Here is an 18,536-nt window from a genome sequence, read left to right as displayed (position 1 = left end):
AATACTAGCTCCATTACACTGTGAACCTCTTATATCTCCCACGAGGCTTAATTTCGTTTGTTGTCGTCATTCAATTCAATTCCAGATTACGTAATCGTAGCGAAAGATTGCCACTCTCTTAATCAGATCATTGTTAATATGAATCGACTGTGTCTTTGGATTGAAGGATTCACTCTGTGCTGTCTCCTGTAGATACTTGGCTATATTGGTTGAGTCTGTAGAGTCTTATTCTCGAGAGGTGCATTGTATAAACGCGATCTTAGTGATGTGAAAAGTAGCTCATTTGTTTGGAATAATAGTTGTAGATTTGGTTTTGTATAAACTTATCAAGATCGATATTCTCATTCTTTGTTTTCTACCTCTTTGTTGTTGGTGTGCCCATTTGATTCCCTTTGTTCTTTTGTATTCAATCACCTTTTTACAGGATGTAGAACTTTACCATGGAAGGTGATTCTGGAGTAGTGTAATGATATTCAGACCTTGTCAGTGGTTTCGTCATTTGCATCTGTGGAAACGAATTGCTAATGCAAAACATTCTTCGATAATCCGAACTACGGAATTAAAACTGGATCAGTACATCTTTGCAGCACATCCTCATGGTGTTCTTCCCCTTGGAATCTGCTTGAATATTGGCACCAATGCAACTGATATTGATCAATTGTTCCCAGGAATAGTCTTCCGAGGAGTTGCTGTTAGTGCTTGTTACATTATTCCATTCTACCGTGATCTTTGTCTTGCAGTTGGAGGAACCGATTGTAGAGAATCAACGATCCGTTCACTCCTTCAGAATGGCTATTCTCCTGTAGTCGTTCCAGGAGGGGCAGACGAGTCTCTTCTCTCTGTTTCTCATCATAACCATATTCTTATGAAGCACAGGGGTTTTATCAGATTAGCAATTCAAACAGGAACTCCGATCGTCCCAATGTTTCAATGGATTGGGTCTTTGATCCTATAGGTATTCATTTGGAGAGAACAATTGGTGGTTTATTTCTGAAGATAGGAGACCTTTACCATGGTTGAATTTCGTTACAAAAAGGGTAGAATAACTGTTGTGTTGTAATTATAAGCTCTTTGGAATCCGTATTCCTCCAATTCATTCTATCCTTCCGTCCAATACCGAAATCACAACTGTTTTTGGTTCTCCTATTGAAGTGAAACAAAATGATAGTCCATCTGCTGAGGATATTAATGCAGTATTTGTGGAAGTAAGGTTGAATTGGAATTCTGAGGAGTAGTATGTACATCAAATTCAGGATATATTTAAGAACTATAGACGAGAAGGAGAGCATGACCTTGTAATTGATTTTTAAGGTTCTGTTTGTTTTGTTATCCCATTTGTTTTGGACACAATGCCAGTTTTTGAGTACAATAGTGTCAAAGTCGAATTTCCTTTTGAACCATATACGATTCAACAGGAGTATATGCGTAGAGTGATTGATTCCATTCAAACTCATTCAAATGCAATGCTCGAAAGTCCTACAGGAACAGGAAAGGTGGAAGTGAATAGACAGAGTAATCTGTAGACTCTTTCATTGTTGTGCTCATCACTGGCAGTAATGGATTTTTCAATGGTTTGCAAATGGAGAGTCAATTTATGTTGAAGGGTAGCCACATTCCTTCTCAGTATGCCAAACAAAAGGACCGGGTTGATCAATTTAATAGTAGGCTTGGGAAGAATACCCATGACAAAGCACATGCCAGTAGAAATTAGAGTATCGAGTAATTCATAGTTCCGGAATCCAAGGTTGTAGGCCGAAAACTCATATACTGCTCCCGAACTCATTCTCAGATCAAGCAAGTCGTTCGAGAATTGCGTAAAACAACGTACCATCCCAAGATCATGGTATTGGGTTCTCGTGAACAGTTATGTGTGAATCAAAATGTCCAAAGTCAACCAAGTTATACTCAGAAAACACTTTGTCGTTCTTTAGGCACTACCTGTCCCTACTACATTGATCGACAAGGTTTTGGATCTCATTTTTATGGGAAATCACTTCCACATAATGGACTAATGGATATTGAGGATTTATATGCATATGGCATGAAGTACAACAAATGTCCTTATTATCTCTCTCGAGAGGAAGCGATCATGATTGAGTGTCAACTAGTGTTAATGCCTTATAACTATTTGATGGATCCGTTCATTCGACAGACTCTTCCATTTGATCTGACCGAATGTACAGTGATTATTGATGAAGCTCACAATATTGATTCCTTTTGCCTTGATAGCATGTCAATCGATATTACATCGAAACTATTGAACTCAATGCAGAAGGAGATTCGTGATCTTCTCACCAGAGATGTAGGGAAGACGGAAGGAGCCTTAGCTTCCAATAAGGAAGAAGGACAAGCAGAGAATGCAAAGAAGATCGAACAGCAGCTTGTATTGGCTCTTTCGCTAGTTCAACTCATCGAATCGAAACTGATCGAATTACTTAGAGACAAAGTTAAACTATTATCATTGATTGATAGATAGAAAATGATAACACATTTTGGCTCCTATATGTACACTTTCCTTGAATCCTGTGGTATTGATCAGAACACAGGCAAACACGTATCAGATATTGTAAATGAAACGTGCAGACTTCATGCAGAGTATTTCCCGCACTCCAAATTCTGTGCTTTGGAAAGTCTTCAACGTCTCTTAAATCTTCTGAAGATTGATGAGGAGAGAAAACCGGGTGTCGCAGATCACTGGATGTTTGTTGCTCATTATGTGGAGGAAACCACATATAACAAATTAACTCACCAACGAGAACATGAAGAATGTAATTGTGAATCCATGGATTGACTTATAGTTCCTGAATTTGGGTTCTGGTGTATGGATTGTTCAGTTGCCATGAAGAGTCTAATGGAGACTAATGTTTCCAATGTAATCTTTACTTCGTCGGATTTGATTAGTTTATTCATCGTAGAGGTACTTTAGCACCAATGACACCACTAATTAACGAGTTTCAGATTCCGATTCAATACATGCTCGAAAATATGCATGTAATTAGTGAGTCCCAAGTTGATATTTTGGATTAGGATGATGGATAGTTGATGGTCGTTAGTGTAGATAAGTCTGTTCATGGTATGCCCATCTCTTCATCATATCAGTTTGATTCATTATTGTATGTCACTCCTAGACTACGTGGAGATCCTCAGTTGAAGAAAGAAATGGCTGAAACCATTCTCACCTTGTTACCAAAGATTCCTGGGAATGTAATCATCTTCTTCCCTTCCTATGGATATATGCTTGAATGTAGTCGTGAGTGGAGTCATGATGGAACTATGGATAGAATCATGGCTGTGAAGGATGTGTATCAGGAAGAAGTTGGGATGAGTACCAAAGACTTCAACTCGATCGTACATCAATTGGAACAAGCTGTCTTCCGAAAAGGTGCTATTCTGATGGCTGTATGTCGTGGGAAGGCAAGTGAGGGTATTGACTTCAGTGATGCAATGTGTCGTGCTGTGATTATCATTGGAATTCCTTTTGCTCCTTATACTGACTTGAAGGTGAAGCTACGACGTGATTATCTCGATGAAAGGTTGAAGCAACAAGAGAAACTCAATAAACGTCTCATCAAAGCCTCATCTCGAGGTCAAGACCTTCGTTCAGTTCGTATGGATGATCTTCCACTTGCTTCAATCATGAATTTCTCTTCTCAACCGTATAGTGGCAGTGAATGGTACAGAATCAATGCTCATCGAGCTGTCAATCAGAGTATTGGTCGAGCAATTCGACATAATAAAGATTATGGTGCCATTCTGTTAATGGATGATCGATATACTTCAAACTCAAGTATTCAACAACTTAGTAAGTGGATGCAACCATTTTATCGTCCAATGCAGAGTGTGAGTAGGTATAGGAATGGGATTGAACGAAAGATGACTTGCAGAGACAGTTAGGAGCATTCTTTGCTACTAATGCAGGGAGATTTGTTATGCCAGAGAAATCTTCGACTTCTAAGAAAAAATTATCCTCAGTACCTCATTCACAGCATGTTTCTACCAATTTGAGTCTTCCTGTGAAGATTGAAGAGAAAGCAAAAACACCACCTGCAGGAGGACTTTTCAGTAGAATGAAGGCACAAGGTCTTACAAAGAAAGTATCACTATCTCGTTCAACCTTGGACAAGGATGATGAGGAATTTAAGAAGGCGGCAGAAAAGAGAAATGAATTTGTGAGCAAGATCAAACCAGTAGTAAAGGATGAATCTGTACAAATTACACCAAAGCCAAAAGGAATCAAACGCTACTTTCATAGTGATGAAGTGAAGCGACCAATTGTCACGGAAACAGGATCTCTGGCTTTTCAGCATTCGGATGATAGTCCTGTAATTGCAAGGAATCTATTTGGGGTTAAACGAAAAGCAAAATGTATTGTTTGATTATAAAAGTGACAATGACATGATTCGAAGATGCGCGTAATAACCGTAACTACGCAGGCTAATGTCCTAACCACTCATCTATATTATCTGAAAGTACTTTTGGTGAAGAACTAAATAACATGTTCATTTTCCTATCCACAGAAAATCGAATACACAAGGAAAACCTAATCCTACCATACCCAGAGTCATAATATCATCGCTCAGAATACATTTTTCACCTCGGAACGGAGGAAAAAACATCGAATATATAATTGGTAAAACCAAAAATTGGTGCGCGACGTCATCTTTGGATAATGCACAAAAAATTTGTAAATGAAGTACTCTGCTATTTTCTTCTTTGCTCTGCTGTCTATTGCTCTTGCTGATAGACATGCCATCATTATTGCTCCTAGAGCTAATTGGCCTGATTACGGTGTGCAGTCCGAGAGTTGCCGTATGTACAAGGATCTTGTCGCTGGAGGTGTGAAGCCTGAGAATATTATCCTGATGAGTACCCGCAAGGTTTCTGATTCCACCACCAATCCCTTCCCTGGAGAACTGTTCACTGATGATAGTCCTTCTGCTCCTGGTAAGGATTATGCTAACGGTTGTGTTGAGTACATTGATTACGAGTCTGAGGACATGAAGCCTGAGGTTATGCTGGCTATCATGAGAGGAGATGTTGATAAGCTGAGAGAGTTGACCGGAAAGAGTGAACCTCGTGCTCTTCATTCTACTTCTGATGACGATATCATGCTCTATTTCACTTCTCATGGAGGTCCTGGTAGAATTCTTGTTGGAAGTGGAACTGTTAGTGACAAGGAGCTTATGGATACCATTCAGTACATGCACGATAAGAAGATGTACAACCACTTCCTCTTCCTGATGGAGGCTTGCTATTCTGGATCCATGTTCACTTCTCTTCCTAAGGATCTGAATGTGTATGCCATCACCGCTGCTGATGATAGCCATTCTTCTTATGAGTCTCACTGCCCTCCTCATGATGTTGTTGATGGAAAGAGCCTCGGAACTTGTCTCTCTTGCTACTGGGATAATGCTATGGAATGGTTCATGGAGGATGGTGATAAGCACACTCTGGATCAGCTCTATGAGCACACTCACGAGAAGGTTGCTGAGAGCAGCACTCAGAATGTGAGCCACTTCGGAGATATTGAGGGAATGGGTGAGATGCTCCTTTGGGACTTCATGGGAGAGCTTCCTGCCAGAAGATTTGGAGCTAAGACTGAGAGTGGCCCCAAGATTGCTAAGGCTGATATTCCTCGTCATTTGGCTATGTGGAGAGCAATTCGTGCTGATAAGGAGCATGCTGCTTCTGCTCTTGAGGAGTACAAGAAGATTGTCTACGCTGAGGCTAAGAAGGAGGTGGAAGTGATGAGACTTGGTGCTGCTTTGATGAACGAGAAGGCTGCTAACAAGGCTATGATGACTCCCGCTGAGACTTATTCTGCTTCTTGTGTGCAGGAGCTGGCTACTTCTCTCATTCATGAGTGCGGTCACAGCTACCCCTTCAGCGAGAAGACTATGAACATGCTTAAGAACATCTGTCTTCCTGGTGTGACTGTCCCCAACGTGAACTACAAGAACATTTGCTTCTAAGCACTCATTTGTTTGTTACAAACAATCTGTATATACTAAATATATGCCTAAATCAAACGTAAAGGATGATCTTTGAATGCAAGCATTCTATACCCCGTAGAGTCATTACTCCAATTCAGCAATAGGACAGATTGATGTCCAGATGTCATTAATGTACTCGCTGAGATGCATAGTTGCAGAAACCTTGTAAGGTGTCGGGTTCAAGTAACGAATGTGATCCTCACGAGCCTCTCGGAGTTGTTTCATCACATAGCGACGACTCTCCTCCAAAGGAGGTAAGTCATACACAATACCTTTCTCCCGATCCCAGACACAAACAAGCAACTCTTCCACTTTGGAAGGAGTACAATAACAACGCTTCTTTGCATCATGGATATGAAGACACAAGACCTTTTCACCCACCTTGGGTGGTTCCTCTGTATGGAGAGCAACTAAATCCAGGATGGCATGTCCTTCACGACCATACAAACGATATACATTTTTCTTACCAGGAGTAGTGGTTTTACCAGGATCCTCAGACAGCTTCATACGAGGAGAACCATTGATATCCGTCAATTTGAACACCATACCCAGGGCAGGCTGTCCCTGGCAAGTAACCAGATTCGTTCCAATACCATAGCTAGTGATTTGATGGTTCTGCTTGTTCAGAGAATACAATACATCCACATTAATATCGTTACTTGCCACAATGGACATAGATGAGAATGGTACACCATATTTCTCCTCCATTGCTATATACTCCTTTTTGATCATCCTAGAGAGATATGCCAAATCTCCACTATCAATACGAATACCGAGTGCCTTGTATCCAGCTTTGTGCATAGCCACTGCAACACAAATGAAATTCGGAAGACCACTCTTAAGGACATCAAAAGTGTCGATAAGACACAAGCATGCCTTCGGGAAGCTGATTGCATAAGCAATAAAGGCCGCTAATTCACTCTCACGAGCTTCGGGCCAATCGTTTTCATTACGTACCTTCACCGCTTCCTCTACCAGATTAACTCCATTTAGAATAGGGTTCTGAATGTCTTTCAGAGAATCAAAAGACAACACATAACTGTGAGCATGAGTACCAGAAATTGGAATGTGATACAATAGTCCCGCTTGAACATTACTTGTACTGTTGAAACCTCCCAGATAAGTGTATTTGGAGGCTGTCATTCCACCATCAGGTCCTTGAGCACGACGCAGACCGAATTCTGAAAGTCCCACCTGTTCACCGACAGCAATTCGGTGGCGAGCTGCATTTGTAGCTACTAGGGAGGCATAATTCACCATGCAGAGAAGAGGCGTCTCCAGAAGTTGACACACAGCAATTGGTCCTTCGACACGAATAATTGGCTCATGAGGGAAGATCATACAACCTTCCTTCATCGTGTACACCGATAAACAACTAGCATCGACAGAACCCAAATAGTCGAAAAATTCAGGTTCACAGGAAGGCATCTGTGTTCTATCCATGAGATAAATAGGTGCAACTGTACCGAAGGTAGTCAATATGCTCTTTCGTGAACTTGAACGTCTTCAGCAAGTACAGAACATTCTCCAAACCAGCGAAAATAGTAAATCTACGATAAACACACAGTCCCAATCCCACTCTCCCTCAAAAGGATTCTTACGGAAAAAGACATCAAACGTAGCATTCTCGTTATGACGTCCCAGTTTCCAATAGGAGTACGTCATAGTGATCTAAACTCTAAGAAAACCTTGGAAGCCACAAACCTGATAGAGATCTGTTAGAGATGCATTTACAAAGTTGCTCATATTCTCAGCCATCGTTAACTATTTGATATTTTGTGGTAATATGTGCGGGCTAAAAATAAGGAGCTCTCGGGGATCCAATCCTAAATCCTGGTTGGTTCATTCAAAACGGCTATATGGTATATAGAAAACTCTGGAAAATGAATCGCAGTACATATAATCAAACATTTATACTAGCCTTCATCTTTACAGGAAGGACCATATACAAATTGACAATAAGGATGGTCAGCCATCATAACTGTTTGAAACCTCATTAGTCTCACAGTATGGAAACTCAACAACCAGAGGAATTATTCTCAAAGACATATGGCGACTTGGACACATGAACTTATTGTAATTACAGTGGAAACAGAATACTCCTGAATGACAACGGTTAATAAGGTCACTCAGGTCTCAAAATGATTGATACAGCGAATCTCCTGACCATTCTAACAGAGGATACCTCAAGCCTTCATAAGAACCATGATATCTACAGTACCAAATTCGTCCTACAATGGATCCCTAGTAGGCTATGGTATTTCCTCCCTCCAAAAAAAGAAAGAGATGTTGTTTACTGTAGTACAGTGATAACGATTGATATCTGTTCACAATAGTAGCCAGTATTCTTCAATCCCCGTTTTTACGTCTCCATGGCATTTCTTCAAGCCTTATTTTTGTCACAATTCCAATAGATACGAGGAAATAATGAACCAGCCTTGTACCGTACTGATTTCATCTGACGGAAAGCTTAGTTCGATTGACATTGCGACTCTTCGAGCTGATCTTGAGAGTAAGGACATTCAGAAGAAGAGAAATGCAGTGAAATCGGCTATTATTCAAATGTCCAATGGAAAGGATATGAGTGACCTCCTTATGACAGTCATCAGGTTCTGCGTGACTGTGGATGATCACGAGTTAACAAAACTGCTTCACATGTACTGAAGAACTGGAGAGAAGTAATGAATCTAGATATTGGGAGTGTGCTCAGAAGTGTGATGAAAACGGTGATCTAAAGCCTGAAATGATTCTTGTCTGCAATGCCATTATGAACAACTTGAAGCACGCGAACGAATACATCCGGGGATGCACTCTGCGTTTCCTTTCAAAGATTCCAGAGGAGGAGATTCTGGAGCCTCTAGTCTGTTCATTTTGAGGTTATTAATGTATAGATTCCTTATATTAAAGAGAACTTGGAACATCACTCTCCCTATGTTCGTAAGAATGCTGTTCTCACTTGGTATGGCTAAAATACCTTCCCTTACTCTCAGCTACTCGATTTACAAGTTGCATGGAGACAAATTGATGAGTGATATTCCCGATTACATTTTCGAGCTTCTCGGAAATGAAACGGATCTCTCGACCCGACGAAATGCTTTTGCTTTCCTGATGGAGTGCAAACAGCCTCTGGCTGTGGAATTCTTAGAAGCGAACTGTGATGAGGTTCTTATGGTTCTGAGATCTGATTTCTAGATTAGCCACTATGGAGATTGTTTCCAGCTCGTTGCTCTCGAGTTGATTCGTAAAGTCTGTACAGAAGAGTCCTCCCAGAAGGTATTTCTTCACAATTTCTGTAATGCGTAGGGTCGTTTCATCAAGCCTCTACAGAGCATGCTGAATTCGGATTCTCCTTCGGTCGCCTACGAGTCTGCTACCACTTTAGTTACTCTGAGTTCTGCTCCTTCAGCTGTGAAGGCAGCTGCGAACACACTCTTGGGTCTTCTCTCCTCACAGACTGACAATAACGTGAAGATTGTGATTCTTGACAGACTTGCTGTGATTATTCGTCACAACTATCGACTGTTGGAGGATTCTGTAATGGAGCTATTGGCACTCCTGCGGACACCATCTACAGAGATCCGACGCACTCTACTCTCTCTCGTGGCGGAGCTAGTATCGGACCGGAACATCGGAGATGTGATGGGTTTCCTGAAGAGTGAAGTAGTACGTAGTGCTACTGATACGGACGAGTTGGGTAAGGGATATCGTGAAATGTTGATTCAATCAATTCATTCTCTTGCTGTACGATATCCTGATGTAGCTGATACGGTGGTGCTCTTGCTTCTGGATTATCTCAATGGTGATAGTGGTGTTAGCATTCTTGTGTTGGTAAAGGAGATGTTACTCCGTCACCCATCTCTTACACATTCAGTTCTGCAGAAGTTGACTGAAGTATTTGAGTCATTGGAAAATGAAGATGTGATCCTCGTTGCGTTATGGACTCTTGCTGAGTTTGCTCCTGAAGATATGCAAAAGCAGTGTATCGACGTTATTCTCGTAAGATTTGATAGCTTTCATGATTCATAGGCTGCTGTTGGACCCTTGCCACTTCATAAGGATGTAACTGTAGAAACAAGTTCGCATGAGCAAACTGCTCCCACGGTTCTTCAGGATGGAACATATGCAAGTCAGAGTTATATGAATTCAACAGAAGAACAAGATGCAACAGTGCTGCCTCTCCGTCATATCCTGTTGCAACCTTCATTCTTCGCTTGTTCTGCACTCAGCAGTACCTTGACCAAGTTATGTGTCAAGTTGGATAGTTGGAACTCTGTGGATGCCAAACAGATCAAATTGAACTGCCTGCTGGTCTTGGCTGAGCTGTTGGCAGAGTACGAATCCACAATGGATGCACTGAACACCTCTCGTATCGAGTTCTGTGTGAATTGTCTTCTGGATCCTACTCTTACGGCACTTCTACGAGATCAACTCCTTGTCGAATCACGTGCTGTTTTTGAAGCATTAGTAGCTAAGAACAGTAAGAAGGAAACGTCTCAAATGATCACACGTCCTCCCCACTGTGATATTGATGAAGTGATTGTATTTAAGCAGTTGCGTGATAAGTCTTCTCTTGGTATCATGATTGATATCGATGATAATGCTGCTGTCAAGGCTGTAACAGAGTATGATAAGGAATTAACTTATGATGATAAACTGAAGCGTGTACATCAATTAACTGGTTACAGTGATCCTGTGTATTGTGAGAGTGTTGTGTATATGAAAGATTTTGATATTGTAAGGAAGCTATGATATTTAGTTTATCTCTAGATTATGGAGATCACGGTTATTAATCGTACTGATCGTACTATGACAGATTTGGGTGTGGAGTTATCAGTTACTGGCTCATTCTCTATTATTGAGAAGCCTGTAAAGATTACACTGGATGCAGGAGAGCGTCGTGAGTTACGTGCTATCATCAAGGTAAACAGTACAGAAACTGGTTATATCTTTGGTTCAATTGCATTCAGTTATACCTCAAGTGCGGAACGTGCAATTATTCATTTGAATGAAGTGTATGTGAGTCTTATGGAGTATATTCATCCTGCGGACTGGTAAGTGAAGGATCGAGAAATGACAATTAGTTCGGATAAGGCATTCCGTTCGATGTGGTCAGCCTTCACATGGGAGAATAAGATCATTGTGAATACAAATTTGACAAGTCTGACACAATTGATCAATCATATTGCATCAATAACCCACATGAAGATCATCACAGATATTCAGAAGCAGGCTGGATCTGACTTTATGGCTGCCAATCTTTATGTGAGGTATATTGGTTCCCATTGATGAATAGGCACGATCTCTCTTTGGTGAAGACATTCTATTGAACATCAGTATTGAAAAGACTCCTATGGGTATTTCTGGATATTACCGTATTCGTAGCAAGACACAAGGTGTGGCTTTGTCATTGGGTGATGTAATAAAACTGAAGCAGAAGGATGTGTATGGTGTGGAATCTCAACAGTAAGTCGTTTTTTGTTTGTTTATAATCCCTTTGACAGTAGTAGGAACCTGTATTCGAAGAAACACACTAAATACAACCCTCACATATTTGTTGTAAAATATTCGTATGTGGTGCCTTATGATATATATGATATATACTGACTATTAGCATCAATAAGATCCCATTCTTCAGCAGTAAAATGAGCTTTCACTTTAAACATTCGCTTCATATGATTCTTGCGATAATCATATAACGTATTTGCAACCAGAGAGCTCACTCTATTCATCATCTATCCAACCCATCCTCACCTATTATCAATAGACAGGTCTGCAAGTAACAAGAGGGCTTCTTTTGTTCTTGGAGCATAACCGGTTGGATCATCCAAAATAAGAGCTCTCACAATCCAAACCTACACTGTCAAATCACTATCCAATGTCTACTGCTTGTTCAAGTACGATAACTTCAGTATGCTTGTTCTAAGGTTTATTCAAACGATCCAATCTTACCAATTTGGGAGTCAACACTTTTAGATAACGAGCATACAAATCTTCCTTGATTTCAGGTGACATACCTCTTATCATCATCACAAGACCTTCAGCAGCAATTATACGTACATCCTTATTGGGATGCACAATCATCTCAATCATCCGATTAAGACAACCCACTTTATCTTGATCATCAAAGAACATAACATATCGTGTCATAAAGAGACAGATAAAGCGAAGTAACAAAGCAACATCATATGGACTTTTCAAGGAATTAAGTTGATTCTATTGTGTATATGAAATCATTATAGTACTTGAAGATAATCCACAATTGATGAAAGAGATGGTATGGCAATAGAACTCGTACTAAACCCAGATTGTACAAAATTTATAGCCATCTGTTTCAACAGCGAATCCTTTTCATACTACTCATTACAAGACAAAGCTCTTCATACAAAACATCTCACATGCCAACTGATATAATCACCAATAATCCTTACATACACATCTGGTTTAAGAATCTCCAATATACCAGGAGGAGCACTACTGAATGGAGTTACAAATACAAGGAAATCCAAAACATCTGGTGGATTGAATGATTGTGCTACTGTTTTAGTTACTTCCAATAACCTTGAGATTGCCGTCGTATCTATCATTCACTTCTCTTTGATTACCTTACCATATCCACAAAGTATCAGCAAGAGAAGAAGAGGTCCTCGATAGATCTTCACAACCTACGATCAAGTGTCATAACAATACTTACTGCATCGGCATGAAGCTCACAGTAATGATAGATCTCTGATAGTCTGATCAATGATGCTAGATGAAGACCAGACTTCGACCTTGTGATATTCTCCACTTCATATGTAATAAATTTGTTATGGTCATGGAGATATACAAATATCAGAATAACTGAAGTGACTCTAGCCACAACTCGACTGCTAAACTGCAAGATTAGTCTATGAATTAGAGAAGAGATTCAATCTAACTCCAGAAAAGAGTTGAGATTCTTCACTACCATGGGAAGTGTAGAAGCATTCACATAGAATAGCAGTGAATAGAGAAGAGAAGTTGAGAAATAAAAGCCATTTGATGAGATAATTGCCTTAATTATATCTTGATACTGGGTATAAATTGGAGAACTCAAATCCGAGACATCCACAGTTGTTATCAAGGCTGATATCACACTGGATATAACAGCCTTAGAATAGAACTGATCTTCTTCTATACAATACAACATCTTATTACATTGTGACAGTATGGGAGTAGCCATCTTCACATCATATGAGAAGAGAGTCTATTCATAGGAATAACAATAATCACCTACTCGGAACACCTGTGTAATGTATCGTATACTAGTATCCATATTAACCGTCTTCATACAAGAAGCATCAATGCAGGAAAATTGACAAGAAACTGATAACTGTTGTTTTAATAAGACGGTCAACACTGGTGAATATCGATCCACTCCCTTCTTCTTCGGGGACACTTCAAATGGATCTATGTACCCATCCACTACAAGACGACAAAGATATGCATCAAGTTCTTCAGGTGAAAATAAGGAGATAGCCGAGATGTATACAGAGGGATTGAGCGTCAATAACTGTGTTGTCACTTTAATCACAATTTTGTTTTCCAAACGTAGAACTGAAGCAAGGAATTCAGGTGTTAGACCAATATCAAATCCATTCACTTGTAATACTGTTAACAGAATAATGAATAGGGATTTCCTTGTCCATGATTTATCAGAGAGAATATGGTTCTTCAGAAATTGAATCAGTTCAGGTGAAGCAGAATAGGATGAAAGAATACAAGAATTCATTAAGGATTTAATGATTTCAGCGGTCGTAGGATTAACATCCAAAATATTACTTTGATTTAAGAATGATTCTCCATCTGACTCCATAGTACACATGATTTGGAGAATCTGTAAGAAATACGTTGGATTTGAAACAATTCTCTGACATGTATACGTAATCATAAGATGAAACGAATGATACAGACCACCCACTATGGCTGAATATTTGTCTGATAATTCAGGTGGACGATTATCAAGATATTTCTGCAAGAGATTGAAAATACCAGTAAGCAAATAATCCATAATGTGAGGAGGCCATAATCGAGCTAGACAAAACGAAAGACTTGCACTGATCATGCTATTACCTAGACTGAACCATTGAAGGATTGAATCCATAAGAGGGAGGATCTCCATATTAGGAGGTCTATTGATTGACAGAATGACACAAATGCATACAAGAGAATACTATGTTCCCCTAAAAACGCGCAACTCTTCTGATAGAGAGACAGTGCCTCTGTAATGATGACATGAGAAGAAAACACAGAAAGAGCTTCTTCAGGAGATCGTGTATCCTTGAACAGTCGATTCTTCACCAGATCGAGAATCGTCCCAGGCGTTAATTGAGAGGCAATAGAATTGGAAACATTGGTACCTGGCATCAGAAGGGCGTTTCTATTCATTATTCACATAGATTCTCTCTACAGAACATTAAGTACACTGGAAGCCAATTGTTTCACAACAATACTAGTATCTCCATTCACTCGTGAACAAATGAGCGGTAACACTTTCTCAGCAGGATACGTTTGAAATATATGGAAGGCTGTTTCCGAGAATGAAGCAGGTACCTGCTTTGTTGACATTAAAGCAATTCCCGAACTAGAAGGAACAAGCTTATAGACCTACATAAATATCTTTTATTGATTCTTACAAGCTCACAGAAACAGAAACAAGGTACCAGTAACTTCCTATCCATTGTTTGATAATTGCTCATGATATACGTTACTATTGGAAGGAAGTACTCTTGAAGAATCACATCAGAAAGAGAGAAATCGTCAGTATGCAAGCAATACTTCTTTGCTTCCTCGACATTCGTTAGTGCGTGATTCAATGACATATTGAACGGGAATTGGCCATTAGAAAGAAAAGAGAGAAGTAGAATTCCTGTATGGTCATTAACCACGGGAGAGAATGTTAGTAACAATGTTAAGAACGTTGGCTTGTTCTTGATAAGGAAAGAACGGATAGCAGGAGTACTACAGAGGCCAACTACATGTGAAGATTCACTCTCAAGTCTACGAAGGAATTGAATACGATTAGCGATTTCATCGAAATGATCACTTTCAATAGTAGGTAACACGTAAGGAAATGTATCAGAAATAGGCCGATAATTTGCCAATAGGGCTTCCGCCTTCGTAGTTGCAATTCTGTCCAATTGACCTTCAGACTCCAACGAGAAGAGAATGGACCCCAGGAACACTACTGTACTTCTACTCATAATATCCTTTTCAAGGATTTCCCTAAGTCAAATATCATAAGAACACTTACTCAATACAGGTTGTCAGTGTATTCAATCGAACATTATCAGATATACAACGTCCTATATTTGCTAGAGCCAAATGCATTTGTGTATACAAAACTTTGGTTCGATTCTTTGATAGATCAGGTACCATATCTGGCTCAAAATTCAGAACTGAACGGATACAACAGGGAATACACTGGGAAAACCAAACTTCCATTTGATCGTGATGAGCTGTGATTGACAAATCTATACTTATTAAGATACGAGATAATTACTTTGCATCAATGTTGGAGTCTGGAAGAGAGACAAAAGCAATGAAAAGGCTTCTTTGCAATTACGTCCGTTGTTATCCTGTGTGAAGATATGAGTAACTACATCCAAGGCAAAGTCCATAAACGATGTAAACTCATCAAAGAACTGCTTTCTTGTGAAGAAGAATGGTGATGATTCTTCACTTGATTCACCTTCCACTTCCATTTCTTCTTCAGCAGGTAGTTCCTCTATCATCATTCCCAGAACCTGTACGGTCTTATTGAGGACATCAAGATATGTGTCGAAGATCTCACCTTGAGTCCGATCAGCCAAAAGATCCATATACACTTGAGGGAATGTCGACATTACTTCAATTGGACATATATTCACAAGCTTATAAAAGCAGGTCTTTCCTTGATAAGCAAGGTTTCCAAGGATCTATGAATGAGAATACTTAGGAGAAAAGACCAATCTGAACACTTGAAGGAAGAAATCAACGAATAATCTGATAGATGGAGAATCAAAGAAACCGCGGATATCTGTAAGCGAACCCCCTTTACAATTGATCAAATAATATGAAGGAGTTTGCTCATTAACTCCATTCTTAAGTACACTGTGGATCTCTTTCCATATCTCTTGATAAAGCTCATTGAAGAAGAAGTTCAAAAAGACTGTACATGGTTTCAACTGTTCTGTACAAAAATGAGTACTTCCTGGCTCTAACGACGGTAACATGTGCTGGAGAAAGAGCTACAGATAAGTGGAATTTCTTAAGCTAACCAAGAGACGCCGAGTTCCCAGATTTACACCATCCACCTTCCGACCACATAAAGCCACCTCTTTCAAGAGAGCAGGAATAGTCTGTAGATCATTCTTCCAATATGCACTTACTCTATCGATATTGGACTGCTTTTCCTGGAATGCTTGGATACCCGATTGAATGAGAATATCAATGTAGTCATCCCACAAGAATTCCCGTTCTTTATCGTAGTGAATCATCTTAGTCACGATCGGGATGTAAGCATTTGTAACCCCACTGGATCCCAGCTTGAATAATGCCATAATTCTGATTATTACAGAGTGAAAAATACTTACAAATTAGTGAAATCCATATCAAAGAAGTGAGGAGGATACAGGAAATAGAGAAGTGAGATGATTTTATTTCCAATCTTATCTGAAGTGTGAGGAATGTATGGAGTGAACGTAGTAATAACCTCTTTGTACTGTTGTGAGGTCAAGTGTTTTGCAATCTACAGATGATACTTCAAGTACAAATTGACAGATTTCAAGAATCCATTGATGAGTGGGATGGCACTAGCCAATTCAATATGTTTATAAGAAGAATAGTTCTTGGATTCCAGACCCAAAATTGAGGGAAAGCCATTGAATAAGACATATTTGTCGAGAATTGTCTTAATTGGAATAGTCACCTTGAATCTTTCGTCCCTATTCTTAAACAGTAGTTGAAAAAGCTGGCAACTATATTGAAAGAGGACTCTCGGTGTCACCATTGGCTAGAATACTTACAATGAATCCGTATTCGAGAGACAAAACAAGAGGTCATTCCAAAGAGACTGTTTTTGGTCATAAGAATACTGGTACTTCAGTGAGTCTACACTTGTTATCTACATATAAGAGAAGTCAAGAGTAACAACTGCAGACGTAATGGTTTCCTCAAGTGCAACCAAGTCTATTGGACTTTTATTTACTTCTTCGTGGAGGCGTTTAACGATCAACTCCGTGACTTCAGATTCGATACCATAAGTAAGAGAACGTTTATTATCTGGAAGTATATATGCGAAATCCTGTCTAAATTATCATTCTCTCACATCAATAATACAAATACAACATGATACTATTAGTTACTTTTACTTCTTTTCGCTTTTTGCGTCGTCGCCATTATTGTCGCAAAGAATAAGGAATTCACGGGAAATTGTTTTAGTGAGTTATCTGCTTCAGGTGTGAGAGATTGAATACATGAGTGAGCACCATTTCTGTAAATACATGAACTTATTCCCCTTGTTATGATATCCAGGAACTCTAAGTCTTGGAAATAGTATTATGATCGATCTTTGGAGTTCGATATCAGAATATATATCAATGATGATTCATATTGATTCAAATGAAAGAGAAAAGAACAGCATTGAGACTTCTCAGCGGGTTAAACACACTGGTACTAACTCAACTCGTAATGACTTAGCTTCCTAGATCAGACGGGTTAGGGCGCTTTCCACTAGATATGACCGTTCTTGTTTTCATTTCTTTCACTAACTCTTTTCAACAACACATTCAGTTCATCATCATTATTACTGAATACAATCACGGGGATATTATTATCCTCATTCATTCATCATATCATTCATTTCATATTTCCATTTATATCTACACTCTCATATCATATCAATTCTATTCATATCTCATAATCTATTATCATCATCACTATCAATCACATCAGTCAGTATAATACCATTAAGTATTGTCAGTTTCTTATAACATTATTTATTTGATATGATTGTTGTTGATTGTAGTATCAATCATCTCATTCTATTCTTCACATTCTGTTTCATTCTTCATTCTACTCTCATTTCTAGTTATCCTTTCTTACTCTATTCAATGTTCATCTAATCAACATTATGCTAAGATCACTAAGAGAACTACATATGATGCTTCTGAAGAGTCATTTGAGATTGTTTCTGGTTCTTCTGTTCTATTCACTTCTCCTCCATTCTCAAACAATCAACAATATGTGTATGAAGTCTGTTTGACTGCTTCTTCTAATCACATATTCACTCTTGTTATGAAATGTTCACAAAATGGTTATGAATGGAATTATTATTGGTCTTCAGGTGCTTGGATTGAGATAGAAGGAATGAATGGAAACATTGTGTACAAGGGAATGATGACTGAAAAGAGTGTTCAAACAGAACAGTTCTCTCTGTATTCTCCGATCAACAAGAATGATAGTTGGAAGTACACAAACAGTGTTTCAGGCAATTGGAAGGATGTGAGTTATTCAGATGTTGATTGGAGTGATGTTGTGACAGGA

At 39.2% G+C, this 18,536-nt stretch overlaps 8 protein-coding genes across 8 annotated transcripts; 7 read left to right on the top strand and 1 right to left on the bottom strand.

Moving 5' to 3' along the window:
• Window positions 1-138: 138 nt before the first annotated feature.
• Window positions 139-1,310, top strand: JH06_2406 (diacylglycerol oacyltransferase; the record flags this gene model as incomplete). The annotated part of the gene is made up of 7 exons (XM_014671935.1): window positions 139-188; window positions 222-274; window positions 306-447; window positions 478-924; window positions 956-1,037; window positions 1,068-1,205; window positions 1,236-1,310. 7 exons carry the CDS (start codon window positions 139-141, stop codon window positions 1,308-1,310), a joined length of 987 nt encoding a protein of 328 aa, XP_014527421.1.
• Window positions 1,311-1,349: 39 nt separating this feature from the next.
• On the top strand, window positions 1,350-2,476 carry JH06_2405 (regulator of telomere elongation helicase 1; the record flags this gene model as incomplete). The annotated part of the gene is given in 3 exon segments (XM_014671934.1): window positions 1,350-1,512; window positions 1,524-1,700; window positions 1,731-2,476. The coding sequence occupies 3 exon segments, from the start codon at window positions 1,350-1,352 to the stop codon at window positions 2,474-2,476; spliced, it is 1,086 nt and encodes a 361-aa protein (XP_014527420.1).
• Window positions 2,477-2,931: 455 nt separating this feature from the next.
• Window positions 2,932-4,376, top strand: JH06_2404 (regulator of telomere elongation helicase 1-like protein; the record flags this gene model as incomplete). The annotated part of the gene is given in 5 exon segments (XM_014671933.1): window positions 2,932-3,009; window positions 3,040-3,113; window positions 3,129-3,533; window positions 3,663-3,844; window positions 3,874-4,376. The coding sequence occupies 5 exon segments, from the start codon at window positions 2,932-2,934 to the stop codon at window positions 4,374-4,376; spliced, it is 1,242 nt and encodes a 413-aa protein (XP_014527419.1).
• Window positions 4,377-4,688: 312 nt separating this feature from the next.
• JH06_2403 (peptidase C13 family protein) lies at window positions 4,689-5,972 on the top strand (the record flags this gene model as incomplete). Its single annotated transcript, XM_014671932.1, has 1 exon — window positions 4,689-5,972. One exon carries the CDS (start codon window positions 4,689-4,691, stop codon window positions 5,970-5,972), a length of 1,284 nt encoding a protein of 427 aa, XP_014527418.1.
• A 105-nt stretch (window positions 5,973-6,077) lies between these two features.
• Window positions 6,078-7,751, bottom strand: JH06_2402 (nicotinate phosphoribosyltransferase; the record flags this gene model as incomplete). Its single annotated transcript, XM_014671931.1, has 4 exons — window positions 6,078-7,428; window positions 7,460-7,543; window positions 7,573-7,664; window positions 7,698-7,751. 4 exons carry the CDS (start codon window positions 7,749-7,751, stop codon window positions 6,078-6,080), a joined length of 1,581 nt encoding a protein of 526 aa, XP_014527417.1.
• Window positions 7,752-8,420: 669 nt separating this feature from the next.
• JH06_2401 (beta subunit of the coatomer) lies at window positions 8,421-8,962 on the top strand (the record flags this gene model as incomplete). Its single annotated transcript, XM_014671930.1, has 3 exons — window positions 8,421-8,650; window positions 8,685-8,853; window positions 8,885-8,962. 3 exons carry the CDS (start codon window positions 8,421-8,423, stop codon window positions 8,960-8,962), a joined length of 477 nt encoding a protein of 158 aa, XP_014527416.1.
• A 55-nt stretch (window positions 8,963-9,017) lies between these two features.
• On the top strand, window positions 9,018-11,048 carry JH06_2400 (hypothetical protein; the record flags this gene model as incomplete). The annotated part of the gene is made up of 5 exons (XM_014671929.1): window positions 9,018-9,155; window positions 9,186-9,266; window positions 9,297-9,989; window positions 10,020-10,727; window positions 10,761-11,048. 5 exons carry the CDS (start codon window positions 9,018-9,020, stop codon window positions 11,046-11,048), a joined length of 1,908 nt encoding a protein of 635 aa, XP_014527415.1.
• Window positions 11,049-11,063: 15 nt separating this feature from the next.
• JH06_2399 (hypothetical protein) lies at window positions 11,064-11,460 on the top strand (the record flags this gene model as incomplete). Its single annotated transcript, XM_014671928.1, has 2 exons — window positions 11,064-11,255; window positions 11,287-11,460. 2 exons carry the CDS (start codon window positions 11,064-11,066, stop codon window positions 11,458-11,460), a joined length of 366 nt encoding a protein of 121 aa, XP_014527414.1.
• Between the last annotated feature and the right edge of the window lie 7,076 nt (window positions 11,461-18,536).

This window comes from Blastocystis sp. subtype 4 (genome assembly GCF_000743755.1).
Source record: "Blastocystis sp. subtype 4 strain WR1 chromosome Unknown seqid_0124, whole genome shotgun sequence".
Lineage (NCBI taxonomy): Eukaryota > Bigyra > Opalinata > Blastocystidae > Blastocystis > Blastocystis sp. subtype 4.
This window is presented reverse-complemented; position numbering and strand designations above follow the sequence as displayed.